This window comes from Balaenoptera ricei, chromosome 1 (genome assembly GCF_028023285.1).
Source record: "Balaenoptera ricei isolate mBalRic1 chromosome 1, mBalRic1.hap2, whole genome shotgun sequence".
Classification (NCBI taxonomy): domain Eukaryota; kingdom Metazoa; phylum Chordata; class Mammalia; order Artiodactyla; family Balaenopteridae; genus Balaenoptera; species Balaenoptera ricei.
In genome coordinates, this window is record NC_082639.1 from 168,397,176 (window position 1) to 168,422,155 (window position 24,980).

The window sequence follows — 24,980 nt, forward strand, 5'->3', positions numbered from 1 at the left end:
GGCCGTCCTTATCTCTTCCCTGTCTTAAATGCAGGCATGTCTAGCTCTATGCTCCTGTCCTTCCGTCTGTTTGTGCTCCCAGTTGTGCAGCATATGATTTGAGTCTACAGAATAGTGAAACTTGCGTTTTCAGACTTTCAGAGATCCTAGTGAAAAAATGTTTCAAGTTTTTCCTCGCTCTTTATCATAGCACTCCCCACCCCCCCCACCCCCGCCTTTTTTTGTGGTGAGAACATTTAGATCTACTTTCTAGCAACTTCCAAGTATATAATACAATACTGTTAACTGTAGTCACCATACTGTACATTAGACCCCCAGAACTTACTCATCTCTCATCTTATAACTGGAAATTTGTACCCTTTGACCAACATCTCCCCGTTTCCCTCAACTCCCAGCCCCTTTCACCACCTTTCTAGAATTAGAATTCTAGAAATAGAATTTTCTGTTTCTGTGAGTTCACCTTTTTCAGATTTCCCATAGAAGTGAGATCATACAGTTTTTGTCTTTCTGTTTCTGGCTTATTTCACTTAGTATAATGTCCTCTAGGTTCACCCATGTTGTCACAAAAGCAAGATTTCCTTCTTTTTTATGGCTGAATAACATTCCGTTTTCTTTATCCATTCACCTGTCATTGGGTATTTAGGTTGTTTCTATATCTTGTACAGCCCCTTTTCTTTAAACATGAACCAACTGATCCGTCATTTCTGCAGATATGACCAGTTATGACTAAAGACTAAAGTGACTGCATATGAATTTGAGATATTTCTTCTTCCTTCCCACCATTTTAATTGATGAGAAACTGTAATCACAGTCATTAGTATAACCATTTATGACAATTACCAAGATGTATTCTAGTTTAGATAATATTATAGTATTATACACTGATTTTAATTATATAGTCATATTATTGTTATTGCACTCTGATCCAAAAATAAATTTATTAAGTGCCCCTGATATGTACATTTGCTATTAAGATTTAAAAAATTTTGGACTTGAGTTTAAACCTATTCTCTATGCTTAGAACTATCCTTTTGAACTGTTTGAAGATATGTTGTATATAGTTTGTTTTCTCCTTCTGCACATTAGAGTAGTATTTGTCTTCTCCCTACTCCACCCACCCCCAGTAACTGGAAACAGCCTTTGTCTCCTCTTATGTAGTTCAGTCTCTGCTCTATAGCATCCCAAGTGAGCTGCAAGGGCCCTTTGAGGTTATCTAGTCAAACTGAGGGAGAGAAGTAGAAACAGAAATGTAATCAGTTTGTTGAGAGTGAAAATAGGGGATTACTTATTTGTATTTGACAGTTTTTTGAGCCATAACTAAAATACAAAATACAGAAATATCTGTTCCTTTTTTTGTTGGAAAGGTATGTGTGAAGTCTACAATTTGTAGAGATGTTAGCCTTAATTGATCTTCAGGTTGTGTGTGTGTGCGCACGTTGGGGGTTGTGGTATAGTGTGTAAGAATATGTGGCATGTCAGTTTATGTCATACTGTTTGATCCCTATGGAACATGTTTGTTTTGGCAGCTGGTTTTCCCTGTAGCATCGTGTTGGAATTTGGCATGCAGTGCTTAAGCTCTAGTTATTTCATTTGGTACATTTTGGTCAATTTCTTAGTGATAGTAGATATTGAGTTTAAATTCCAGAGCAGAAAACTTGAAAACAAGAATATAATATACAATCACCAACCGACACCATGTTCAAAAACACAGTTGTTTGTTTGGCACATGTTCACTAATGTAACTTTTTCAACTGACAATATTATTTGATTTAGGATCTTAGAATTTGAATTGCATAGAAATCTGATAATTTTGGTATTTATTTTTTTTTACAGAGAGGAAAAAGGAAAATGGATGACTGAAAAAAGTATTATTTGTCACATTTTAAAAGTTGTATTTCCTTTCCTAGGTTGCTGTAGTGAAACTAAAAAATGCAGATAAAGTATTTGCCATGAAAATATTGAATAAATGGGAAATGCTGAAAAGAGCTGAGGTAAGATTCTAATTATTGGAATATTTAAATAATATTTTAGAAATATTTTTAGAGAAAAATAAAATTATAGAGAGCCAATAGGTCTTTAAGTATCATTTAGTAACCTTTTATCTACGATGGCATTATTTTTTAAGGCCTAAGAGACAAATTCAATAATTCACAATTATGATATAGTTATGATGAATGTTACATTTGTGATGCTATTTTAATATTATCTGAAAACCAAATGGAAACCCTTAGAATGTCAGGCTTAGACACTTATGTTAAAAGGATGTGTGGAAACCAGTTTCTTTTATAGGAAGAAATTTTGTAGTGATTGACATCCAATTTGATATAACTTGTTTATATTATTTATCTGCATTCTGCTATAAGCAAATTCAGCAGGAATTTTGAATATGGCCTGTAAGAATTCTGTTTATTGCTGACTGTGCAGTTAAATTTATGTTTTGTTTTATATTATTAAAAATGGGAGTAAAATCTGCTGTTGCAAGAGTTGTCAGCATTTTAATCTTGGTGCTAGATTTGAGGGAAAGACTGGAATGATGTTGAAAATATCTAATAGCCGATATGTATGTCAAACCTGACATTACACATAAATTTGGGGAGTGGTTCTGGAGGTCTCCTGCTGTTCTGGGTTATAGTGAGTTGCTCAGTGAGGTAGGGCATTCAGAGGCCTCAGGGAAGCAGAACTTACCGGTGTGGAAGTATTTTAATATTTTAACTTACAGAAGGATTATACTGCTGAGTAGGCTGAGTGTTAGCTCTAGAGGGTAGTAAGATTCATAAGAGGATAATGATAAATTAGCCCTTAGAAATCTTTCTGTATATACCAGTACTTGTAGCAACCTGAAAAACAGCAAAATAGGGAAAAGCAAAAATGGTTCCCATGATGTTGGATACATACTGTGGTAGTGAAAGTAAATATTTCAATATTTCTTTCTTTTAGAAAATTTGAAGAAATAACAAAACACAAAGAAGAAACTAATAATCACTTGTATTCCATCACTTAGAATTAATAACATTTTGGGCAAGTTTTGCTTTCAGTCTTTTTTTTCTACTTGCCTACTGAAAAAAACTGCACACATGAAATTACAGATATATTCTTTGTAAAACAAATAATAGCACATTACAGATAAAGCTAAAGTACTCTTTGACTATACCCCGCCCAAGTCCAGCCCCTCTTTACCTCCCAGAGGTAATTACAGAGGTAATAAAATCATGTTTAAAAGTGTATCTGGAAAGTTTTATGTCACTCTCTGACATATGTGCCAGTGCCCGTTATATTCAATAACTTCAATGTTTACTTTTGTATTTCCCTAAAACTGAATTGCCTTACTGTCACTGGTCATATTTTCCACAATATGTTTCCATAATAAACACTGAGATTGAGTTTAGTATGCAGTCTGTTTATTAGGGGGTGCTTTTGAAATTGACATTGACAGATGGGAAAGGAGGTGAAATATGTTTTGTCAGGGAGAAGTCAAGCTGCCCCTTCAGCCTCTGTTGATCCAACAGGGATCCGTGGAGCAGAAATGGTCCTTCAGAGTTGTCCTGCCTTGGGCCAAATGGTTGACCTTTATGCACTTGCCTCAGTTAGTTAGTCATTGGATACGGGCTGCCTCCAGAAGGACATGGCCTTGGACTAGTAGGCTTTCGGTGGCTGAGGCAAAGCCTGGAGGGGCTGACAGCATTGCCAGCAGTTGGAACAATAAGTCTTATTATTAACAATTAGTAAAGAATTATGTTCTAATTGTTTCGCAGAACTCATAATTGTAGTGGTTTAGTGTTCCAGGGTTAGAACTTTTAAAAAATTTAATTAAAGTTTGTACTTACTTTTTATGATGTTGGATATGTTGGGGAAGAATTTTTTTTTTTAACATCTTTATTGGAGTATAATTGCTTTACAATGGTGTATTAGTTTCTGCTTTATAACAAAGTGAATCAGTTATACATATACATATGTCCCCATATCTCTTCCCTCTTGCATCTCCCTCCCTCCCACCCTCCCTATCCCACCCCTCTATGTGGTCACAAAGCACCGATCTCCCTGTGCTATGCGGCTGCTTCCCACTAGCTATCTATTTTACGTTTGGTAGTGTATGTATGTTGGGGAAGAATTTTGAAAAGAAAGAGTAACTGGTTTAACTTTCATTACTCACTGGAGGAAGTGGCAAAATTGAAGATAAAACAGGAATAATTAAAAATTAAATATTATTTTGTTGAATTAAAAGTCATTAATATGTTCTGTTTCTGGGGCAAGATGGAATAGATGTGCTTCTTCCTATCTTTCCCATTAAGTACAGCTAAAGACCATGGACATTACATATAAAACAGATATACAAAGACTCTGAAAGGCAGAGAGAATGTGGAACAGCTAGGGGCCTTGGGACCCAAGGAATGTCACTCATTCCTTGAGGTCAGTATTATTCTGATGGAATAACCAGATAAGGACCATACAAAGAAAGTTAAAGATCAATATGCCTCATGAACATAGATGCAAATATCCTTAAGAAAATATTAGCAAATAGAGTTCAGCAATATATAAAACAAATCATACACCATGACCAAGTGGGGTTTATTTGAGGGATACAAGGCTGGTTCAGTATTTGAAAGGAACTTGCCTCAAACTATTTGAAACTTTCATTTTTCAGGAAGAAATTCTACATTGAAACTTTTAAAAAGGAATTCATTTTAAAGTAGGATGGAATTATACTTCTGTGCTTGAATTGTCAAATCCTTTTTTAAAAAAACATTAAAAAGAAACCCATTCTGATCATTGCTTATCTAATTTTGGAAAACTGGTCCTACCAGTGATGCTTAATGAATTACAAATGAGCAGCAAAATTTCTTACTTTTTAAATCTGTGTATTGTTGATACTTTAGAACACTATTCAGAGATTTACCTCCAACCTGTTTGTCATATTTATTTCTATTTAAGGTATGTAACAGATATATAATTAGTGGGACATGGATTATTTGAAGATACTAGGAAATTTGTCTCTTTCTATACCTGGCAGATAGATAATTAGTAAATCTTATAGTTACAAAGATTAATATCTCTAAAGGGTCATCATTTACAAACTTTGTTAGTATGTCAACAATCCCTTAAGTTAACTTCTCCTAATCTATTCTATGAATTTTACTTTCACTTCAAATTTATTCACCTCTTATTGATTTCACTCATATAGGAGATGTCTTACTCATTTCGTTGAAAGATGCAGTATAGTTTACAGAAATGCTCTCCATCTCAAGAGTCAAACCTTTCCAAGGCTCAGTTATCTTATTTATTAAATAAAGATAATTGTCTCTATACCATAAGTGGAGGAATAATATATCTTAGTTTAACTGTGATAGTACTGGTTTATGCCTATTGTCTTATTTTTGTTATTGCTGTTAGCCCTGTTTTATTATTTTTATACATGTATGTGCCAGTAGTAGTAGCAGCAGTAGTTAATAGTAGTAATGAATTGAGGTCATTAGATTGGAACTGCCTCTACTTCCTGATCTGCTAGTATAGTAAAAAAAGAAAATGTAAGCACTCTAGAAAATAACAAGTAAAAAAATGAAAGCTTTTTTTCCCCGTCCCTCAGATGTCCAGTCTTTCTGTTCAAAGTAAATCATTATTAAGAGTTTCTTATTTATCCTTAATAGAAAATTTTACTATACTGGAATCATATTAAAAGGCTGATTTTTTTCACAGTGCTTTTATCACTTAATAATATATATTGGATTTTTCCATTTCCATATTTATACATTTACCTAATTCTTTTTTTTAAAAAATAAAGTATTTATTTTTTATTTTATTTTTGGCTGCGTTGGGTTCTTGTTGCTGCGTGCGGACTTTTCTCTAGTTGTGGTGAGCAGGGGTTACTCTTCGTTGCAGTGCGCAGGCTTCTCATTGCAGTGGCTTCTCTTGTTGTGGAGCACGGGCTCTAGGCACGTGGGCTTCAGTAGTTGTGGCTCATGGGCATGGTTGCTCCCCGGCATGTGGGATCTTCCCGGACCAGGGCTCGAACCCGTGTCGCCTGCATTGGCAGGCGGATTCTTAACCACTGCGCCACCAGGGAAGCCCTACCTGATTCTTTTTAATAGTTTCATTATACTGAATGGATATATTGTTTAGTAGGATGATTTTTTTTTTAAACGTTGATGGGCATTTAGATTATTTCCACCTTTTTATTATTTTTATTTGGTTATTTCACCAAATCTAACTATGTGTGTTTAGCAAAGAGAAATTTCAAAACAAGAGAGAAAATAGTGCATCAGAACTAGTCACGCCACCTAAGAAGTATATGCAATGTAACATAGAAATAGAAAGGGCTGGGCTTCCCTGGTGGCGCAGTGGTTGAGAGTCTGCCTGCCAATGCAGGGCACACGGGTTCGGGCCCTGGTCTGGGAAGATCCCACACGCTGCGGGGAAACTGGGCCGGTGAGCCACAACTGCTGAGCCTGCGCGTCTGGAGTTTTGCTCCGCAGCAAGAGAGGCCGCGATAGTGAGAGGCCCGCGCACCGCGATGAAGAGTGGCCCCCGCTCGCCGCAACTAGAGAAAGCCCTCGCACAGAAACAAAGACCCAACACAGCCAAAAGTAAATATAAATAAATTAATTAATTAAAAAAAATAAAATAGAAAGGGCTGTGAAATACTGTTAATCAGAGATATTGCTGTTGGCTACCCTTAGGTACTCCAGGTTGTGTATGCTGAGGTTGAAGGGATTTTAAGGATAATTTTTACGCTAAGGGATTTTCACGTCCTGCTGACTCTAGAATTTATCCACTCCCCAGATTAAATTCCTCAGTAGTGGAACTCCTGGGTTGTGTGGGACGGGTATACCTTTAAACTTCGATAGCTATTGCCAAATTGTCTTCTAAAAAAAGTTGGATCAGTATATCTTTGCACTCATAGTATGTAAACATGTCTGTTTTCTCACACATTTGCCAATTATGGATGTTATCAAATGATTTATGTGACGTGTCTCATGTTTGATTTGGTCACCAAATATATATTAATGTGGAGATTTAAAAGTAAATTGATGCTTTGGTGTGTAAGAGCTGATATTTGAAGTTCTTGCATTTTGCAATTTAAAATTCCACTTGTTTATTTTTTAAAAATAAAAAAAAAACTTGACTTTTTTCCCCTCAAACATTAGCTTAGAGAGAATGATTCAATTATTATTTGAAAGTCTTTTTTTGTGGTAATACTTCATGGGTGAGATAAGTCTTTATTACTTATAAATTAGAAGCCAAAGTAGATATATCATGAATGGATTTTCTCATTTTAACATGTGATTTCCAAGTATTTGGGCAATTTGGATATTCTGTATAAGAATGTTGATCTGATGATCAAGGCTCAGTTATCTTATTTATTAAATAAAGATAATTGTCTCTATACCATAAGTGGAGGAATAATATATCTTAGTTTAACTGTGATAGTACTGGTTTATGTATATTTAGGGTGTGACTAGTCAGGGTGTGTCTCAGGGAGACTTTGGATCTAGGGAAGAGAATCATGTGACAGTTTTGCAGAATTATTATCATTTCTATATGGTCTGTATTAACTTCTGTTTCAGCATAGGTATTCCTTTTCTTCTTTCTTTTTAACCAATAACCCATTAAGGATAAAATTTAAACAGTATATAACTGAATATTAACAATGTAAAACTGCACAACACTCAAAACCATCACTGTGCAAGCAGAATGTTTGGCTGAATAGAAACTGAGTGACAGAATCTGAAGAAGCTGTATGGTCTCCAGTAACCTCTCCTTTGTGATGATTGCATTCTTAGAGACTCAAATATTCTTTTTTTTAAGGGAGGATTTAAAAAAAATCTTACTTAGTTTTTTCAAAAATGTAATTGAAATGGACATTATTAAATGTCTTTATATTGAATCCTTGGTATACATGAATCATGATTGGGTTAATATTGATCTAGAACAGGGTTTTTCAGCAGTGGCACTTACGACGTTTGAGGCCAGGTAATTCCATCTGGGGGCTGTCCTATTCATTGTAGGATGTGAAGCAGCATCCCTGGCCTCTTCCCACTAGATGCTGGTAGCATTACCCCTCACCCCTCCTCAGCTGTGACAACCAACTGAGGACAGTGTGATATACTGAAGCAAAAAAGGAGACTATGCTTCACATCTAAACTAAGTATCTGAGGCATTAATAGGAATAGTCTATAATACCTAAGTATGTATGGATAAAATCATATGATGTCTGAGATTTGCTTCAAAAAAATCCTCTGTGTATATACATATGTGTGAGTGTTTGCATGTATGTGCGTGGAGGAAGGGTGGTGGTAAGTGGGTGAGAGTGTAGATGAAGTAAGATTGAACAATAAAATAATTGTTGAAATTGGTTGATGGGTACATTGGGGGCAGGGGATTATTTTACTGCTTTCTCTTGTATATGTTTAAAATTTTATATTATAGTTTATATTTTATGTTTTTAAAAATTAATTTATTTTTTCACTACATAGTTTAGAATAGATTAGAATCTACTAAAGTTAATCTGTTCTGTTGACAGGTAGTCTTTGGAGCTTTATTTAGTTTGGAGTCATTATTTAGTTTGGAGTCATCAGTCAGTCACATTTCCAGATTCTAGCTGGAAGTGTCTTTACAATTTCAGATAGTTGTCCTGGTAAGATAAAGCCAGGAGAAAGGAGTCTCCTAGGCTTGACAGACTTCACCACCTCTCTAAAATGTTAGCAGCAAACCATAATTTCAGGTCAGTTAAAGTCTAAAACATAAGTTAGTTGTATGTCAAGTGATTCTATTTTCCCCCTAAAGTGAACGAAAGCATAATATTGTAGATTTTAATAGTTGAATTGACAGGTAAAACTGCCCATTCATTTGGTTTAAGCTTTATTTGTTTTTAAAATTTTCCTTGGTGATGCTGTTTAATAAATGGCTTTGGAAATTCTATTGCATCAAATAAAATTTATGGAAATATGTGGAAAAAAATTAAGGTACGTAATTAGGGTAAATCAAGTAATGCTAATTGTTTTGTATATCATGGCTGTTGAATTTATCTTGTGGGAAATAAATTATTAGGCACCTGCTATGTGTAGAATACTGTATGATGGTTTTTCAGTGTGTATGGAATGTGGTACAGCCATTAAGAAAAATTAGGTCTCTATGTACTGGTGTGGAAAGCTGTTCAGATATATTATTACTTGAAAAAAAACGACTTACGGAGCACTGTGATCTCATTTGTGTAAAGGAAGAAAAGATAGGGGAGATGGGATGCCATATGAATATAGTGTGTGTGTGTGTGTGTGTGTGTGTGTGTGTGTGTGTGTGTGTGTGTTTATATGCTTATGTGTATACAGAAATTTTCTGAGAAGAAATTCAGCTGAGTTATTGGTAGTAACCTCTGGACATAACAGGTGGACAGTGAAACTATCAGGGTGTGACTCAGGGAGACTTTTAATTTCTGCTGTACCTTTCAGTTCTTTTTGGCATAGCAGCTTTTTAATTAAAAATTTAAAGATATATTATAGAATTATAAAGTATCATATAAATTATTTTTTATTTTTAGCCACACATTTCTAAGGTTCTCCAGGATATATCTTTATAATAGTGGAAATATATCCTCAGAATAAATTAAAACTTTTATAAATCAGTAAGAAAAAGACAATTCATTAGAGAAAATGGGCAAAGGGAGTTTTTCAAAGAGAAAACTCAGATGTCCAATAAGCATATGTAAAATTATTTATTTACAGGGAACTCTACTCGATGCTCTGTGGTGACCTAAATGGGAAGGAAATCCAAAAAAGAGGGGATATATGTATACATATAGCTGATGCACTTTGCTGTACAGTAGAAACTAACACAACATTGTAAAGCAACTATACTCCAATAAAAATTAATTACAAAATATGAGTGCAACAAAAAAAGATTTATTTGCACCTGTAATTAGGAATATGTTAATTAAAAGAATGATGAGATATTATTTCACACCCATCATATTGACACACACTTAAAAGTTTAACAATGCCAAGTGTAGTTGAGGATGTGGGGAAAAGGGGAGATTTCATACACTGGGGTGAGGGTAGTAACTGGTATACCACTTAGGAAACAAAATTGGCTGAATCTGGTAAAGCTGAAAACGCTTAAAACTAGTATTTCTGTTTCCAGGTGTATACTGTAGGGAAACTCTTGCAAGTCCCCTACAACGAACGAGTTCCGTTCCCTAGAGTGCGTTCGTAAGTCCAACCTGTTTGTAAGTCCAACAAAGTTAGCCTAGGTGTCCAACTAACACAGTCGGCTATATAGTACTGTACTGTAATAGGTATATAATACTTTTCACACAAATATTACATAAAAAGCAAACACAAAAAATAAAACATTTTTAATCTTACAGTACAGTACCTTGAAAAGTACAGTAGTACAGTACGACAGCTGGCATACAGGGGCTGGCATCAACTGAACAGGCAAGAAGAGTTACTGACTGGAGGAGGGAGAGGAGGTGGGAGATGGTAGGGCTGAAGGATCATCAGCAATAGGAGACGGAGGGCAAGCTGCAATTTCACTCACGCCTGACGTTGATGGCACAGGTTCTGGTTCCTTGCTGGATTCAATTCTATCTACCCTCTTGAAAAAACGATCCAGTGACGTCTGAGTAGTACTGTACCAGCTACATCACCGCTGCTTTTACACTTGCTTCCAGACATCCTGGGCTTGAAATAAAAATACTGTACTACTGTACTCTATACAGTGCTGTACAGTAAAGTATACACAAAAGCACAACCACTTGTAGAGGATGCTGCATGTGGCAACATATGCCAGACAGGTGAACTAACTTACGTGATTGGACATGCCAACACACGTTCACATCTTTGAAAGTTCACAATTTGAAGGTTCGTATGTAGGGGACTTACTGTACATTTGTACAAATATATTCATTGCAGCATTGAAATAACGCAAAATTGGGTGATTTTCATGATTGGGGGGTTACATAAATAAATTCTGCTGTATTCATACAATGGAATACCACAGCAATTAAAAGGTAAACAGCCATTATTGAGTAAAAAGGGATCTCGTTGCAAAGGGATAGATGAAATTACACTATTCATGGAAGTTTTCAAAACACAAAACAATTCTATTGTTTTTGGACACATACATGTGTAATAAAGCATGTGATGGGAAGAATATATACTAACTTCAGATTATTCATTTTCTCAGAGGGAGAAAGGACAGGAATGCTCTAGGAATAAGAAGGCTACAACTTGTATCATATTTTCTTAATAACAAAAAGATCAGAAGTAAATGTGACAAAATGTTGACATTTATATTATCTAGATGGTAGATTGGACCATGGCTGTTAAATAATTCTGTGTATTTTTCTGGTTTTTTTGAACTACAACAGTATTTTTAAATATAAAATACTTTTAAGTGAACTGTTCCAGTTGTTCAATTTCTGAGGGTTCTTTGAAACTTGACTTATTGGAAAGTCATATAATATTAGATGTATTCCCTTTTCAGAACGGAAAGTGTAATAAATATTTTAAGCAATTGTTTGCATAATATATTTCCTAGTTTTACATGAAGTATTCTTCATCTAAAAAAATGTTTTTTTCCTTTTCAGACAGCGTGTTTTCGTGAAGAAAGGGATGTGTTAGTGAATGGAGACAATAAATGGATTACAACTTTGCATTATGCTTTCCAAGATGACAATAACTTAGTAAGAATCTTTTTATATGTCTCTATATCCTTATTAATTTTTTATTGGCAGAATTTAGCATTATTTTCTCTTAAGCATTATTTAAATGTAAATGTTATTTAGAAAACCACTGAATTTTGGAGTATAAGTTGTTTATTTTGATATGTGATTTCTTTCCCTGGGTAATTCAATACCGTTCCATTGGAATTTTTTGTGTTTTTTCATAAATACGTCAAAACTAAATCCAAACAGATTTACATTCTATAAAAGGTGGTCAGGATTTTTTTCCATGATTTTCTCAAGGTATCTTATTTGTAGTATTCTATTACTATTTAGAATTTTACATATTTTTTGAAGTTGTCATGTGTTACTTTAAGTAGAGCCATATTTAATATCTAGGCTGTGTCTTAATTTTATATGAGCATCATGAACCACTTGACAAAAGAAGTTAGGAAAGAGCTTGGAGGAAAATCAAACTGTTAGAAGCACTACCAATTGAAGATTGAAGAGATGAACAAGTAAATAGGAAAACAGGTGATATCTGTCACAGTAGTGTGTACAACTCCTTGGTCTGTTATTCCGAGCTCTTCATTTTCTGACCCCAGTTGTTATTTCAAGGTTTATTTTTTAGCGTACATGTGTTGAGTTCCTGCTTTGTGCCAGCTACTACTACTATGTACTGGGATGTAAACATTAAGAAGACATTTTTCATTAAGTTGATAGATATTTATTGGACATGTGCTGTGTGCTAGGCATTGTTCTTTAGATTCTAGAGACTCAGTAGTGAACAAGACAGACAAAGGATCTCTTTTCTTATTCTTACATTCTTGTGAGGGGAACCAGACAAGGAATTCACAGTCAAGTAAATAATATTTTCACATTGTTTCGTATAAGAAAAATATAACATTTATTCAAAGGTATGAAGTCAAGAAGGGCTCTTCTAAGGCAAATGTACATTGGCTAAAACAAGAAGGGAGAAGAGGCGGAGATGGCTTGGTGAGCATGGAGATTTGAAGCCACCTGTTATGTTCCGCTTGATGCAGGATAGAAAAAGAGGCTTGGGGATGAGGGAGGAGAGATGAGAGAGTCACATAATATAGCACCTTATACGTTATGGTAAGGAAATTAGACTTTTACAGTTATGAGTTTCAAAAACAAATATTTTTTTGATCATGGAACTCTACTGTGTGTGTTTTGTAAAATGACATTATATCTGAAAGTCTATACAATGAAGCATATAGAAACGCAACTGCCCTGACTGATCTCTTAGCTTCCTCCTTCCACTTTCCTTCATGCTTTCTCAGGGTTCTTTCACAGAGCAAGTTTGGAAGCTGCTATTTTAGGACTGTAGAAAGGTTTGTGGCAGGAAAGGACTGAGATGGTTTGAGGGATGAAAGGAAGGCTAGTGTGATTATGATAAGGAGGGGAGAGAGGTGTAAAATGAGGCTTCCAGAGTGTAGGCCATGCAGAAGAGTTCAAATTTTATTCTAATTTCCAGGAGGGTTTTAAGGATAGTGTGATAATCAGTTTTATATTTTATATAGAACATCCTAGCAGCAGTGTTAAAGATGGATTTCAGGGGGCAAAACTAGAGCGACTAATTAGGAGACAATATTCAGGTGACAGATAATGAGGGATTGAATAAAGGTGACAGTGGAAGGGGATGGTTTCAGGTACTATTTAAGAAGTAAAATAATTAGAACTTGTTGTGTTTGAGTGAGTGTCAGTGGAGGAGAGAGGAGTCAGAATGATTCCCAGCTTTCTGGTGTCTGACTTGTGGGATTCAGTGGTTGGTAGGTGATGAATTGAGTTGGGGAATATAGGAGGAAGAGAAAATTTAAAGTAGGTGGGAAGATGATTAGTTTAATTTGATATATGTTGGGTTTGAATTGTCATGTGATCCATTTAATGGGTTAGATATGTAAGTCTGGTGTTTCTGAGGGTGTCTTGGAGTTCTTATAGATCAGATTTTGGCAAATTGTGGCCTGCAGCTCAAATCTGGCTCGCCACCTATTTTCGTACAGCCAGCAAGCTAAGAATTGTTTTTATATTTTTAAGTAGTTGGAAAAAATCAAAAGAAGAGTATTTTATGACATGTGAATATTATATAAAGTTCAAATTTCAGTGTTCATAAAGTTTTATTGACACACAGCCATGCCCATTGATTTATGTATTATCTATGGCTGCTTTGTGGCAGAGTTGACTAGTTGTGATGGAGATTGGCACTGTGACAGAGGGTAACACGCTATATGTGTTACTCATTGCTTTGCGCTGAGTCAGACTACAAAGTGCAGTGACATTTATAACTTGATAGCCTTTCAATTTATAACTTGATAGCATTTCAAGTGCTATATCATGACGTTTTATTATTTTTAAAATTAACAGTGCATATGCCTCATGTCAAAGTAAGAAAAGTAGACTTTTCAGTATCATGCTTTTAAGGCACAGTAGAGCGTGGATTATTTTGTTAATGAATTAAGTTACGGCATAGTGTTTATTGCACAACTACACTTCACTTGTACTAATAGAATACAATAAATGTCTACATTGCCAAACTGAGCACTCATCACAAAATTCCTAACTCACAGGAAAGCAGCAGTCAGAAAAGTTAGAAAATTTAAAACAATATCTTATCACAGCAGAATTTTTTCACAAAATAAAAAATGAAAATGAGGCTGCAACTGTAGTAAGTTCCTGAGTGGCTCATTTACTAGCCAAGCAAGGAAAGCCATTTAACAATCTTGAGTTAATTAAATCATGTTTGATTTCAGCAGCCAAAGAAATGTGTCCACAGAAAATAAACTTGTCTAAGACTATTAGCCTTTTGGTGAGAACAGTTGCTTCAAGAATCCAGGACAGTGGGAGCAGCATCAATGGTGGATTTTAAAAACAGGGAAATAATCATTTCCTGTCACATTGAGAGGGTTTCTTTGACTCTTGAGTTGAAAGATGGTGCTGATTCTGCTCAGTCCTTGTTACTTGAGGAGTCAGTGTTTGAATTTGAAATAGCTGAGGAGTTAGCCTCTATGAATATCTTGTGTGGAATCATTACAGTCATATTATTTTCAAAGAAGTTGAGAAAACACTGATTTGGTACAACCTGAATTGGAATCTGCTAAAACATATTACAATTGAGAGTGGTAAAAATATGTATGAGCAGGAAAAGGCTTATTTCAACAGATTTACAAATCATATGAAAATATTAGTTGCTTAAAGCATGTAGATGTTGTCTTATTAATCAGCAGGTAGTTTGCAGCAAATATTTGAATCTATCATGTGTTGAACCAGTAGTATCAACGTTGCGCTTCATTCAGTTTTTTGGAAACAACTATTATCATTTCCATGGATTTTTATCAGAAATCAAAGTTAAACATTCTTGCTGTACCATACAGCCATTCACTGGTTTTGCAGTGGTAACGTTTTATTGCGATATTTTGAACAAAGGACCGATTGAAATATTTCTGAACAAAAAACCCCACCCTCAACCATTATTATGAAGTATTGAAAAGGCCTGGAAATTAGCTTTTCCTGTAGACTTGATATGTTTTAAAAATAAATTTAAAATAAAATTACAAGGCAAAACAACACTTATATGCAAAACTATGCTATGGTGAAGTCATTTTGACAACTGACATTGTTTGAATCACAAGTAATGTCAAGCTGCTGTATCTACTTCCCATGCTGTCAAAAGTAAAAAGGAGTGAGATCTCCATTTCCACATAGATTTGCAGCCGATAGATCTTTTGAGCTCAAACTACAGTTTTAGCAGCAATTTTTGGAACTTGATGCAAGTGCAAAGCAAATGTTTGTAGTTCAACATCCATTTAACTGGGCAGTTGAGAACTTCCACCTAAATTTCAGTTAGAAGTGGTTAATCCGCAGTAATGACATACTTATACACAAGAATCAGGAGAAAATTTTAATAGCATTCTATAAATGCATTTCAAGTAGAGGAATATGCTCAATCAAAATTACATACTCATGAACTGATATGAGTATTTGGCAGTACCTGTCTTTGTGAATAGAGTTTCACAGATGAAATATGTAGAATCTCAGTACAGAGGCAGATTTACATTTGCAGTAGGTTTTTGATGATAGGGAATACTAACTTTGAGCCCAGTTAAGCAAACTGTTCTATTCCCCTCTCCCCACAAAAGAATTACATTTTCTCATTCGTAGTACATGTTACAAAAATTGTATTCACTTATCATTATTATATTTTGCATTTTGCTAATGAAATGTGTGGAAATTTGTTCTCTCTCTTATTATATATGTACCTATATAATATCCTTGATTTTGCCTCTTGGCCTGCCAAGCCTAAAGTATTTACTCTCTGGTCCTTTACAGGAAAACTTGGCCAACGCCTTTTGTAGGTAACAGTGAATACAAGGAGTAAATGAGAATCACTGAGCAGTGCTTGTAAAATGAGAAAACAAGTTTGCCTAGAGAAGTTGGAGATAGGGCACCCCAAGAAGTAGAAAACTAGTGGAAATGGTCAGAGCAAGAAAGAGAATCAAAATACTGCACCGTGGAAACTGAAAGGAGAGTTGGTAGAGAAAACCATTAATAGTGTTAAATATAGTATAGTGGTAAATAAAAAGATATGACTGGAAATATTGTGCCTGCCCAAATTCTCTGTTTCAGCCTCAGTGGAGGGAATACCCTCCATTCTTGAGCATTCTCTGTATTCGTTTACTTTTTGTCTTTGTTTTTATTGTCCATGATATCTTTCATACTAGTGCCACTCCTTCCTCTTCCTTCCACTAGTCCTGTTGAAGTCTAGCTAATACTTTAGAATTGTACTCAAATTCTGCATCTTAACAGTATTTCCAGAATTCCCAATTTGAATTAATCTTTATTTCATTTTAGCTTTACATTTTTTAGTACTGCTGTTATATGATTAACCTATGTATGTATACATCTTTGATTTTTTTGGTATAACTTAAAAAATTTTTAAATAGATGACATGAACCCTGCTATCTTTAGCTAAAATATAATTAGAGGTTAATGTAACTTAATAGCCGTGAAGTTTATCTGATTTCAGGCCAGGTTCAGGTGTTCAAACAGGGTCATTACTTGTCTTTGTACCCCGTACATGCTTCCAGAGTATAAAAGTGTTTTTCAAACTTCAAATTGTGAGTCATAAAATCAATTTAGTAGGTTGCACCAGCATTTAAGAAATTAAATAGACTAGAAAATGACAGAGTTCAAATAGTAAGAGTAAATATTGTTTCATGACATTTCTTTTATAATGGTTACTGAATAATCATATAAACCATATTATTTTTGTGGGTTATAGTCAGAATTGTTTAAAAGTCATAACATAGAGCTTTGCACATCTTAGTTGCTCAGTTGTTAAATTGAATGGAATATTTGACTTGAATTTACCATACTTATATGAAATTTTAGGGATGAATGTATCAGTACAAATATAATCTGCATAGATTTGTCAGCAAAATTAAGAGTAAATCAAACACATGCCAATTATTTGCTTAGCAAAATTATAACAGTTTATCATGATGACTTTTCAGATGTTTTTGGATAAGGACTAAAATCCACTATGACAATGAATTCTATGGTAGATATATATAACACTGTATATTTATGGATTGCTTAAAAATCTACATTTTGCTATAAGTATAGAAATATATATAGATACAGAAATAAAATGTCCAAATGCCAAATTTTATATAGCAAAATTTTGCCTAATTTTCCATGAATAAATGCCTGACTTATCATTCGCTCTCCTCTGAGTTATTTAGTCTTATCTCTGCTCTTTGCATTTGAGATTAGGATTAATATTTCTTTTTCAAAGACATTTCTAAGAAATTGTGTGTATATATCAGCCATTAATTATATTAGAATTAAAATTCCACAATAACTGGAGGAGGACTGAAATACTCTAGTAGTCAGCTCTCCTGTAAACTGCCAGTTTTTCTTTAGTTTAGGGAAACCTTCATGGTATATTAGTCTCAAGAGTCAGAAGTCCTAAATTGTCTTGTTATCATCAAAGATTTTCTTTTGAATATTCATGAAATATAAGAAAATAAAATCATTTAAAAACGTTGACAAACCTTGTTTTAGATACCCAAAAAGAAATTTTATTATACATAGTTATTTTCCAAAATAACTTTTAACCCTAGTAGCCCTAAAGCAGTCAAATAAGTAACATGATTTACAGAGCTATACAATTCAAGGAAGCTGTGGTAAATAATTTGACTTTCATTTGTAATATGCTCAAATATCACTATAGCCAGTTTATGAAAAAATATATGGTCATAGCATATGTGCATTTTATTTGTTTAGGAAGAACTTGCATAATTTAATGAATGATATTAAGATGTGATTAGAACATTTTTTCCTTAAGAAAAACTCATTAAATACAAACCTACTTAGTCGCATCTATATGGACACATAAACTTCTTATCACTTAGATATCATTTAGAATATTACAAATCAATGAAAATTTCTTTTTTCCTCACATTTTCTTATTCACTGTTTCCTATTATTTTATGTTTGAGGAAGAAAAAAAAACAGATAGGAAAATATTTAAAGCAAAAATTTTGCTTTTTGAATTAGCATTTGTAAACTGATTAGAGGATGAAAGATATTTAAATATTAAATTGTAATTAGTCGTATGAACTTTAAATTCTTTACAGGAATCCAGTTTGTGCTGGAGATAGAAATTATTAGAAAGGTATTTTTGTAAGAGTGAAAAAAAAAGGGCTAGGAGGGATAAATAAAAGGTGGGGCTCTAAGGATTGACTATTAATCTCTTCATGTGACAGCAAGATGACTAAAGGAGTTTGGTATTCTCCGTAAGAAGACTTCTAAAAGCATATCTGTTCTGTGAAATGTTTTTTCTCTGGACACAACCTATTTATTGTATGTTTTCACATGCTTTAGCATTCTTTCCTTGGAATGTAGTTCCTTAAAAAGCACAAACTTTGAATTAGAGATTTTTTAGAAATTCAGAGTTGAAAATTTTCTGATGTGTATATCTACACCTAGAGATCTGTGTATTTTGGAGGGATACAAGATTTCTGAAGACTCAGCCTGTATCCTTAATTTCTTATTTGTTATTCTGGTGCTTAGCACATACTCTTTTATGTCATGGATATTGTCAGCTTTTTTACTGAACACTGATTTTCTTTAATTTGAGTAAGAAGGAAACTGATCAAAGATCAAGAACTCTGAGTTCTGGCTTTCCTACTCTTTAATGTAATGTTTGGGCAAATCATTTATCTTTATTGTCTCTTACTACATAGCCATAAAGCAGGAATAACAGTTATGATCCCTATCTCCAGTATAGGGACATTATACAAATATTCCTGCACCCTCATTCTATAACTCCTACTTCCTGGAGAAAATGAAAGCCATTGGTCACTCAAGCATGAACTTTCTTAACTTTCTGTGCTCTGACCTCAGCATTTCCTTTCATCCTTCCCCCGTATACAAATTTATCCATATTTGGGCCTGTTCTTATTTTTTTTCTCAATGTGGTTGAGGTATATCTTTATATTTAGGATTATTCCTATCAACCTTTCCCTTTGACTCCATCACCTTTGGCCTTTTGCAGAACTTTACTCCATTGGTCAACTTTGATTTGACTAGATCTTTTCCTCTCTACAATACAGAGATCTATATACATTAAAAAGTTAATAGTCCTTACCTTCATCTTTCATTTCACCCTCTTGAGGTAACTAATGTTAACTTTGCTGTATCCTTTCATTTTTTACGCTTTGTATAATTGTATGTTTGTGTGTGTATGTATATTTTCTTCCTTTTTATAAAAATGGGATTACAAAGTATATATTACTCTGCAGCTTGCTGTTGCTTAAAATATCTCATGGGCATGTATATTTAATTTTTCTTTTGGGCAACAGTATCATATTTCATAGAATGGATATGTTGAATGGATCCATTTAACAGTTTTCTTGTTGATCTCTATTCATATTTTCTTATTTGTTCCAGTTATCAACAGTGCTGTCCAGTAAACATACTTGCCCATATGCCTTACACATTGGAGCTTTTATTTTAATTGACTATATTCCTAAGAGTGGAAATGCTAGATCAAGGGGTATGCACCTTTTAAAATTCAGTAGATACTGTGAAATTACTTTCCCAAATAGTTGCAGTTTATCACCTTCCAAAAAAGCAGTGTTGTTTTAAGTCACTTTCTCCAAAACATAATGATCATTTTGCTAATCTAATTGGTGAAAGATATCTCTTTGTTGCTTTGGTTTTGACTAGGTATTGGGTTTGCCAACAAGTTCATTCAGTTTTAAGTAAAAATAAAAGACATTTTTCACTTTCACGAAGAACTTTACGGAACAATGTAGTCACTAACCGAACGAGTTTGTTGGCCAGCCCAATATTAATTGGCTAATTGTGTTTCCTCTCATGTGAGGAAATAGCCTGTTAATAGCCTCAACCTAGTTTTGTTGGATTGCTTGCCCTCTTCTTAACAACTGATAGGACCTCTTTATGTTAGGATTATTATCTCCTTGACATGTCTTATGAATATTGCCTCTCAGTCTATGGTTTTCTTAAACTGGTTTAAAGACGCTTTTGCCATATTGAGTAATATTTTAAAGGTAGTCTATAAGTAAGAACTTGTCCTGATGGATATTAAATTTTACTAATTAGTCAATGAGAACAATATGATATTGATATAGAAATAGACAACTGTAGCAGAATAGAGTGCCCAGGAGCAGATCCAAGTGTATTAGCGTCTTAAAATACAATGAGGGGGCATTTCAATTAAACTGGGGGAAAGAATGGAATATTTAACTACTTGTTTTAGATAATTGACTCTCTGTATATAAGAAAATAGCCTTCATACCTTGTATAAAAATAAATTTCAGACAAATGAATGAATGAACCTGATTAAAAGGTCGGGTTCTATTCCTTTAAGAGCCTGCAGCAATACCCTCTTCTTATCCCTGTCAAAGATTTATATTACACTGAAATTGCCCATTAATTTGTGTTTTCTTCTTCATTAGATTGTAAATACCATGAAGGCAAGAATTATGTCTAATTTATTGTAGTATCTCCATTGCATAAGTATATTGTTAGCAATAGTAGGTTCTTATATATAAATATCTGTGGAATTAGTAAATGAATTTATTTGTCCCTTTCTTGTTCTGGATTCTATTTTCCATTCCCAAGAAAATTATCTACAGAATAAAATATATTAAATATAAATAATAAAATATATTAAGACTTTGGTCTTAAACTTGTAGTAGTAATATAGTCGAGAGGCCAGGAGCCTGGGTTAGGATTGTTGGTAGTGGGTAGGGATAGAAGTAGATGGACTTCACAGAGATTTAGTAGGGGGTAGACTCAACAAGACCTTGATGATTTAGTTGAATGTTGTAGTGAACAAAGGAAAAAACATAAAAGAATGACTTAGAGACTTCATTGAGGTATGTTATAGAGGAAAAGGGGCTTTTTTCCTATGTGAGGTTATTACTTGTTTGCCTTTCTGGATGCATGTTTGTCTCCCTAACACTAAAATCCTATTGCAAGTATAGTTCATTTTCAACTCATTGCTTTTCTCTTGAGAATCTTCTTTTGTGTTTTCTGCTTCTTGCTTCTCCCAGTTGCTGAATTCTGTCTTAACTACAGCTACTTTACCTCTGAGGACAAGGTGGGGAAAGAATGTGAGTAGGCAAAGCCAGAGCATTGTTTAGCAGGCAGCAGGAAAGGAAAACTAGGAATATTTATGTATTCATAATTTTTTATTCTATCTCAAGGACGTTTGTTTACTGTAGAAGAGGTTCAGTGAGGCACACTGAAAGGTTGGAAGTGAAGGGGTCCATGGGTTTATTAAGGGAAACACATAGCAGTATGTGGATGAAAGTAGAAGATAGATGATGACTCAAGGAGCCTAAGTTTTAAATGGTGACCGTGGGTGGCAAAAATGTTGAGATGATTATTTTTTAGCAGTTTATTGATAGATGGTGTACTCAGACCTTAGGAGTCTGGTATGGCAAGAAAGTACGCTTTCAAGAGAGGAAAGCCTTTGATGTAGAAGCCTTTGATCTCTTTATCCTCTGTTTGGTACCAAAAAAATTCCTGATTGGGACCTAGTAAATGTTTATTGAAGAAATGAGTTATGTTATATGACTTTCTATATATAAATATTAGATTACAGTTTTAATAGTAGACTTGTTTTTTTGTTTGAAAACTTTCTGTGTTTGCTACTATACTCAAAGTACTTCTTTTTAAAGTAAGAGCTGTGGATTTCTTCTCTACATCCATTGCCAATTCTAGCAACATGTTTATGTTAACAAAATTTTATTACATTAAATTATTTTGTTCTAATCTTCTTGACAGAGACTGTTAAACATTAGGCCTAGTAAATATAGCAAGTAAACCATAGACAAGGATTTGAAATACATTGTTGCCCTAACTTTCAAGGATTTGAAACATGAAATAAGTTTCTTTTGTTTACAAAATTGCCCATGCTTGTAGTTCTAATGTATAGTAATAAGAGTGTGAATTTTCTCAAGACTCTTTAACTCTTTTTTTTAAAAATTATTTAATTATTTAATTATTTATTTATGGCTGTGTTGGGTCTTCGTTTCTGTGCGAGGGCTTTCTCTAGTTGCGGCAAGCGGGGGCCACTCTTCATCGCGGTGCACGGGCTTCTCATTATCGCGGCCTCTCTTGTTGCAGAGCACAGGCTCCAGATGCGCAGGCTCAGTAATCGTGGCTCACGGGCCTAGTTGCTCCGCGGCATGTGGGATCTTCCCAGACCAGGGCTCGAACCCTTGTCCCCTGCGTTGGCAGGCAGATTCTCAACCACTGCGCCACCAGAGATGCCCAAGACTCTTTAGCTCTTAATGTCAATAAGATATTACTTGGTAATATCCTTGAAATAATAACTCCATTCTATAATAAAATCACCTGAACTTTAAGACATTATAACTGACATTCTAAATATATTCTATTTACTGACCATCATGCTAAGTGCTATACTCTGAAGAAGGTATCATTATTGTAGTTATATAGATGAGAAAGTAAAGTACCAAAGAAATTAAGTAATTTTTCAAAAGCCACTTATAACCCATAGTCAGAATTTGAATACAGGTCTCTCTGACTACAAAGTCCATCTTTCCACTATATCTAGTCTTCACGCACTGTATGACATGACATGACATGACATAACATAATATACACATGTATATGTAATACATATTTATAAAGCAATCCAGAAAATAACAAAAAGCTATGACATAGTCTGTAATCTAACAACCCAGAGATAATCGCTGTCAATATTTTGGTGTATACTCCTTGTTTTTTCTTTTTTGGTATACACACACTGTAAAGGAACACTCTGTTGTTTTTATTTACACTACACACAGTACTCTCTGCACAGTACTTCACTTCTGACATTAGATGTGTGGGTTTTCCACACATAAAGCAATTCTCCCACACTAGCTGGGTGTCCTATAATTTAACTCAATTCTGATACTATCTAACTGGAGATAGCATCAGATCTCACAGGTTGAGGGTTCAGTCCTGCAAGATGGCCCCCCATACTCCCCAGTCCAAAGTCCATGTTGTTACTTGTGCTTCTGACCTACAGGCTATAGATCAGAGATTTCCACCACCCCCTCCTCTGATTCAGTTGCTTTTCTAGAGCAGCTCACAGAACTCAGGAACAGCCCAATGAAAGAGATGTGTAGGGCAGGTGTGAGGAAAGGGGCACGGAGCTTCATGCCCTCTCCAAGAATGTACCACTCTCCCAGCACCTCCACTTGTTTGCCAACCTGGGCACTATCTAAACCCCATGCTGGTTTTTTATGAAGGCTTCATTACTTAAGCATGATTGATTAAATAATTGGCCATTGATTTTTTTGTTTTAATTGAAGTGTAGTTGATTTACAATGTTGTGTTAGTTTCTGGTGTACAGCAAAGTGATTCAGTTATACATATATATATACATATTCTTTTCTATTATGATTTATTATAGAATATTGGGTATAGTTCTCTGTGCTGTACAGTAGGACCTTGTTGTTTATCTATTTTATGTATAGTATTTTGTATCTGCTAATCCCAAACTCATAAGTTATCCTTCTCCCACCCCCTTTCCCCTTTGGTAACTATAAGTTTGTTTTCTATGTCTGTGAGTCTGTTTCTGTTTTGAACATAAGTTCATTTGTGTTGCATTTTAGATTCTACATATAAGTGATATCTTGTGGTATTTGTCTTTCTTTTTCTGACTTACTTCACTTAGTATGATAATCTCTAGGTCCATCCATGTTGCTGCAAATGACATTATTTTATTCTTTTTTATGGCTTAGTGGTATTCCATTGTGTATATATACCACATCTTCTTTATCCATTCATCTGTCAGTGGACATTTAGGTTGCTTCCATGTCTTGGCTATTGTAAATAGTGCTGCAATGAACATTGGGGTACATGTATCTTTTTGAATTAGAGTTTTCTCCAGATATAAGCCCAGGAGTGGGATTGTTGGATCATATGGCCGTTGATGATTGATTCAACTTCCAGTCCCTTTCCCTGGAGGTCGGGGGTTGGGGGGTGAGGCTGTGAGACTGAAAGTTCCAATACCCTAATCTTGGTTGGTTCCCTGGCAACCAGCTGCCATCCTTAGGTTTCCTAGGGGTTTTCCAAAAGTCACCTCATGAACATAAACTTAGGTGTGGTTGAAAGGGACTTGTTATAAATAACAAAAGACACCTATATCTTGTCATTTAGGAAATTCCAATGGTTTTAAGGAACTCTCTGTTCTATTCCAAAAAATACATATTTATTATAAATCACAGTATCACACACACATACCCATAAGAGTCCCTATCTAAAATTAGTTGGCTTCTGTTTATGTATACTTAAGAAAAGTCCATTCTGATAGTTGCACAGTATCAGAAATGGGAAGAGAAACGTATGGTGAGAATTGCTGTATATTTTATATACCAGTGGCTTCCAAATGCTGATCCAAGTGCTGGTCATAATAAAGTTGTAATTGGTTCAAGATGAAATAAGGAAAATGTAGTGAGATGAAGATGAATTTATTCAACGTAAATGACTGTCTTATTCTGAGTTTTAAAAATTTATTTGGAAAATTTAAATGTTTATTCTTCTATGAAATGTTGGTAAAACTGTGGTCTGTTGTTGTAGTTGATGATGATGTTACTTTTCCATATTTTTACTTTGCAAAAAACAACAAGAAAGCAATGTTAATCCTATATTGTTTCCTGCCTCAGTTTTTAGAAGATTTATTAACTGCTTTATGAAATTTTCAAGACTTATAAGTGACTGCTGCTGATCATCTTACCCAGCTCCTTGTTAATTA

At 34.5% G+C, this 24,980-nt stretch overlaps 1 protein-coding gene across 13 annotated transcripts in view; it reads left to right on the forward strand.

Moving 5' to 3' along the window:
• LOC132375919 (serine/threonine-protein kinase MRCK alpha) overlaps window positions 1-24,980 on the forward strand; it is a 319,426-nt gene that overhangs the window by 98,845 nt on the left and 195,601 nt on the right. For all 13 annotated transcript variants that reach the window (XM_059941356.1, XM_059941262.1, XM_059941244.1 and 10 more), the window contains exons 3-4: window positions 1,908-1,991; window positions 11,579-11,674. In XM_059941356.1, coding sequence (XP_059797339.1) covers window positions 1,908-1,991; window positions 11,579-11,674 — 180 coding nt within the window. The remainder of the gene's footprint in view (window positions 1-1,907; window positions 1,992-11,578; window positions 11,675-24,980) is intronic.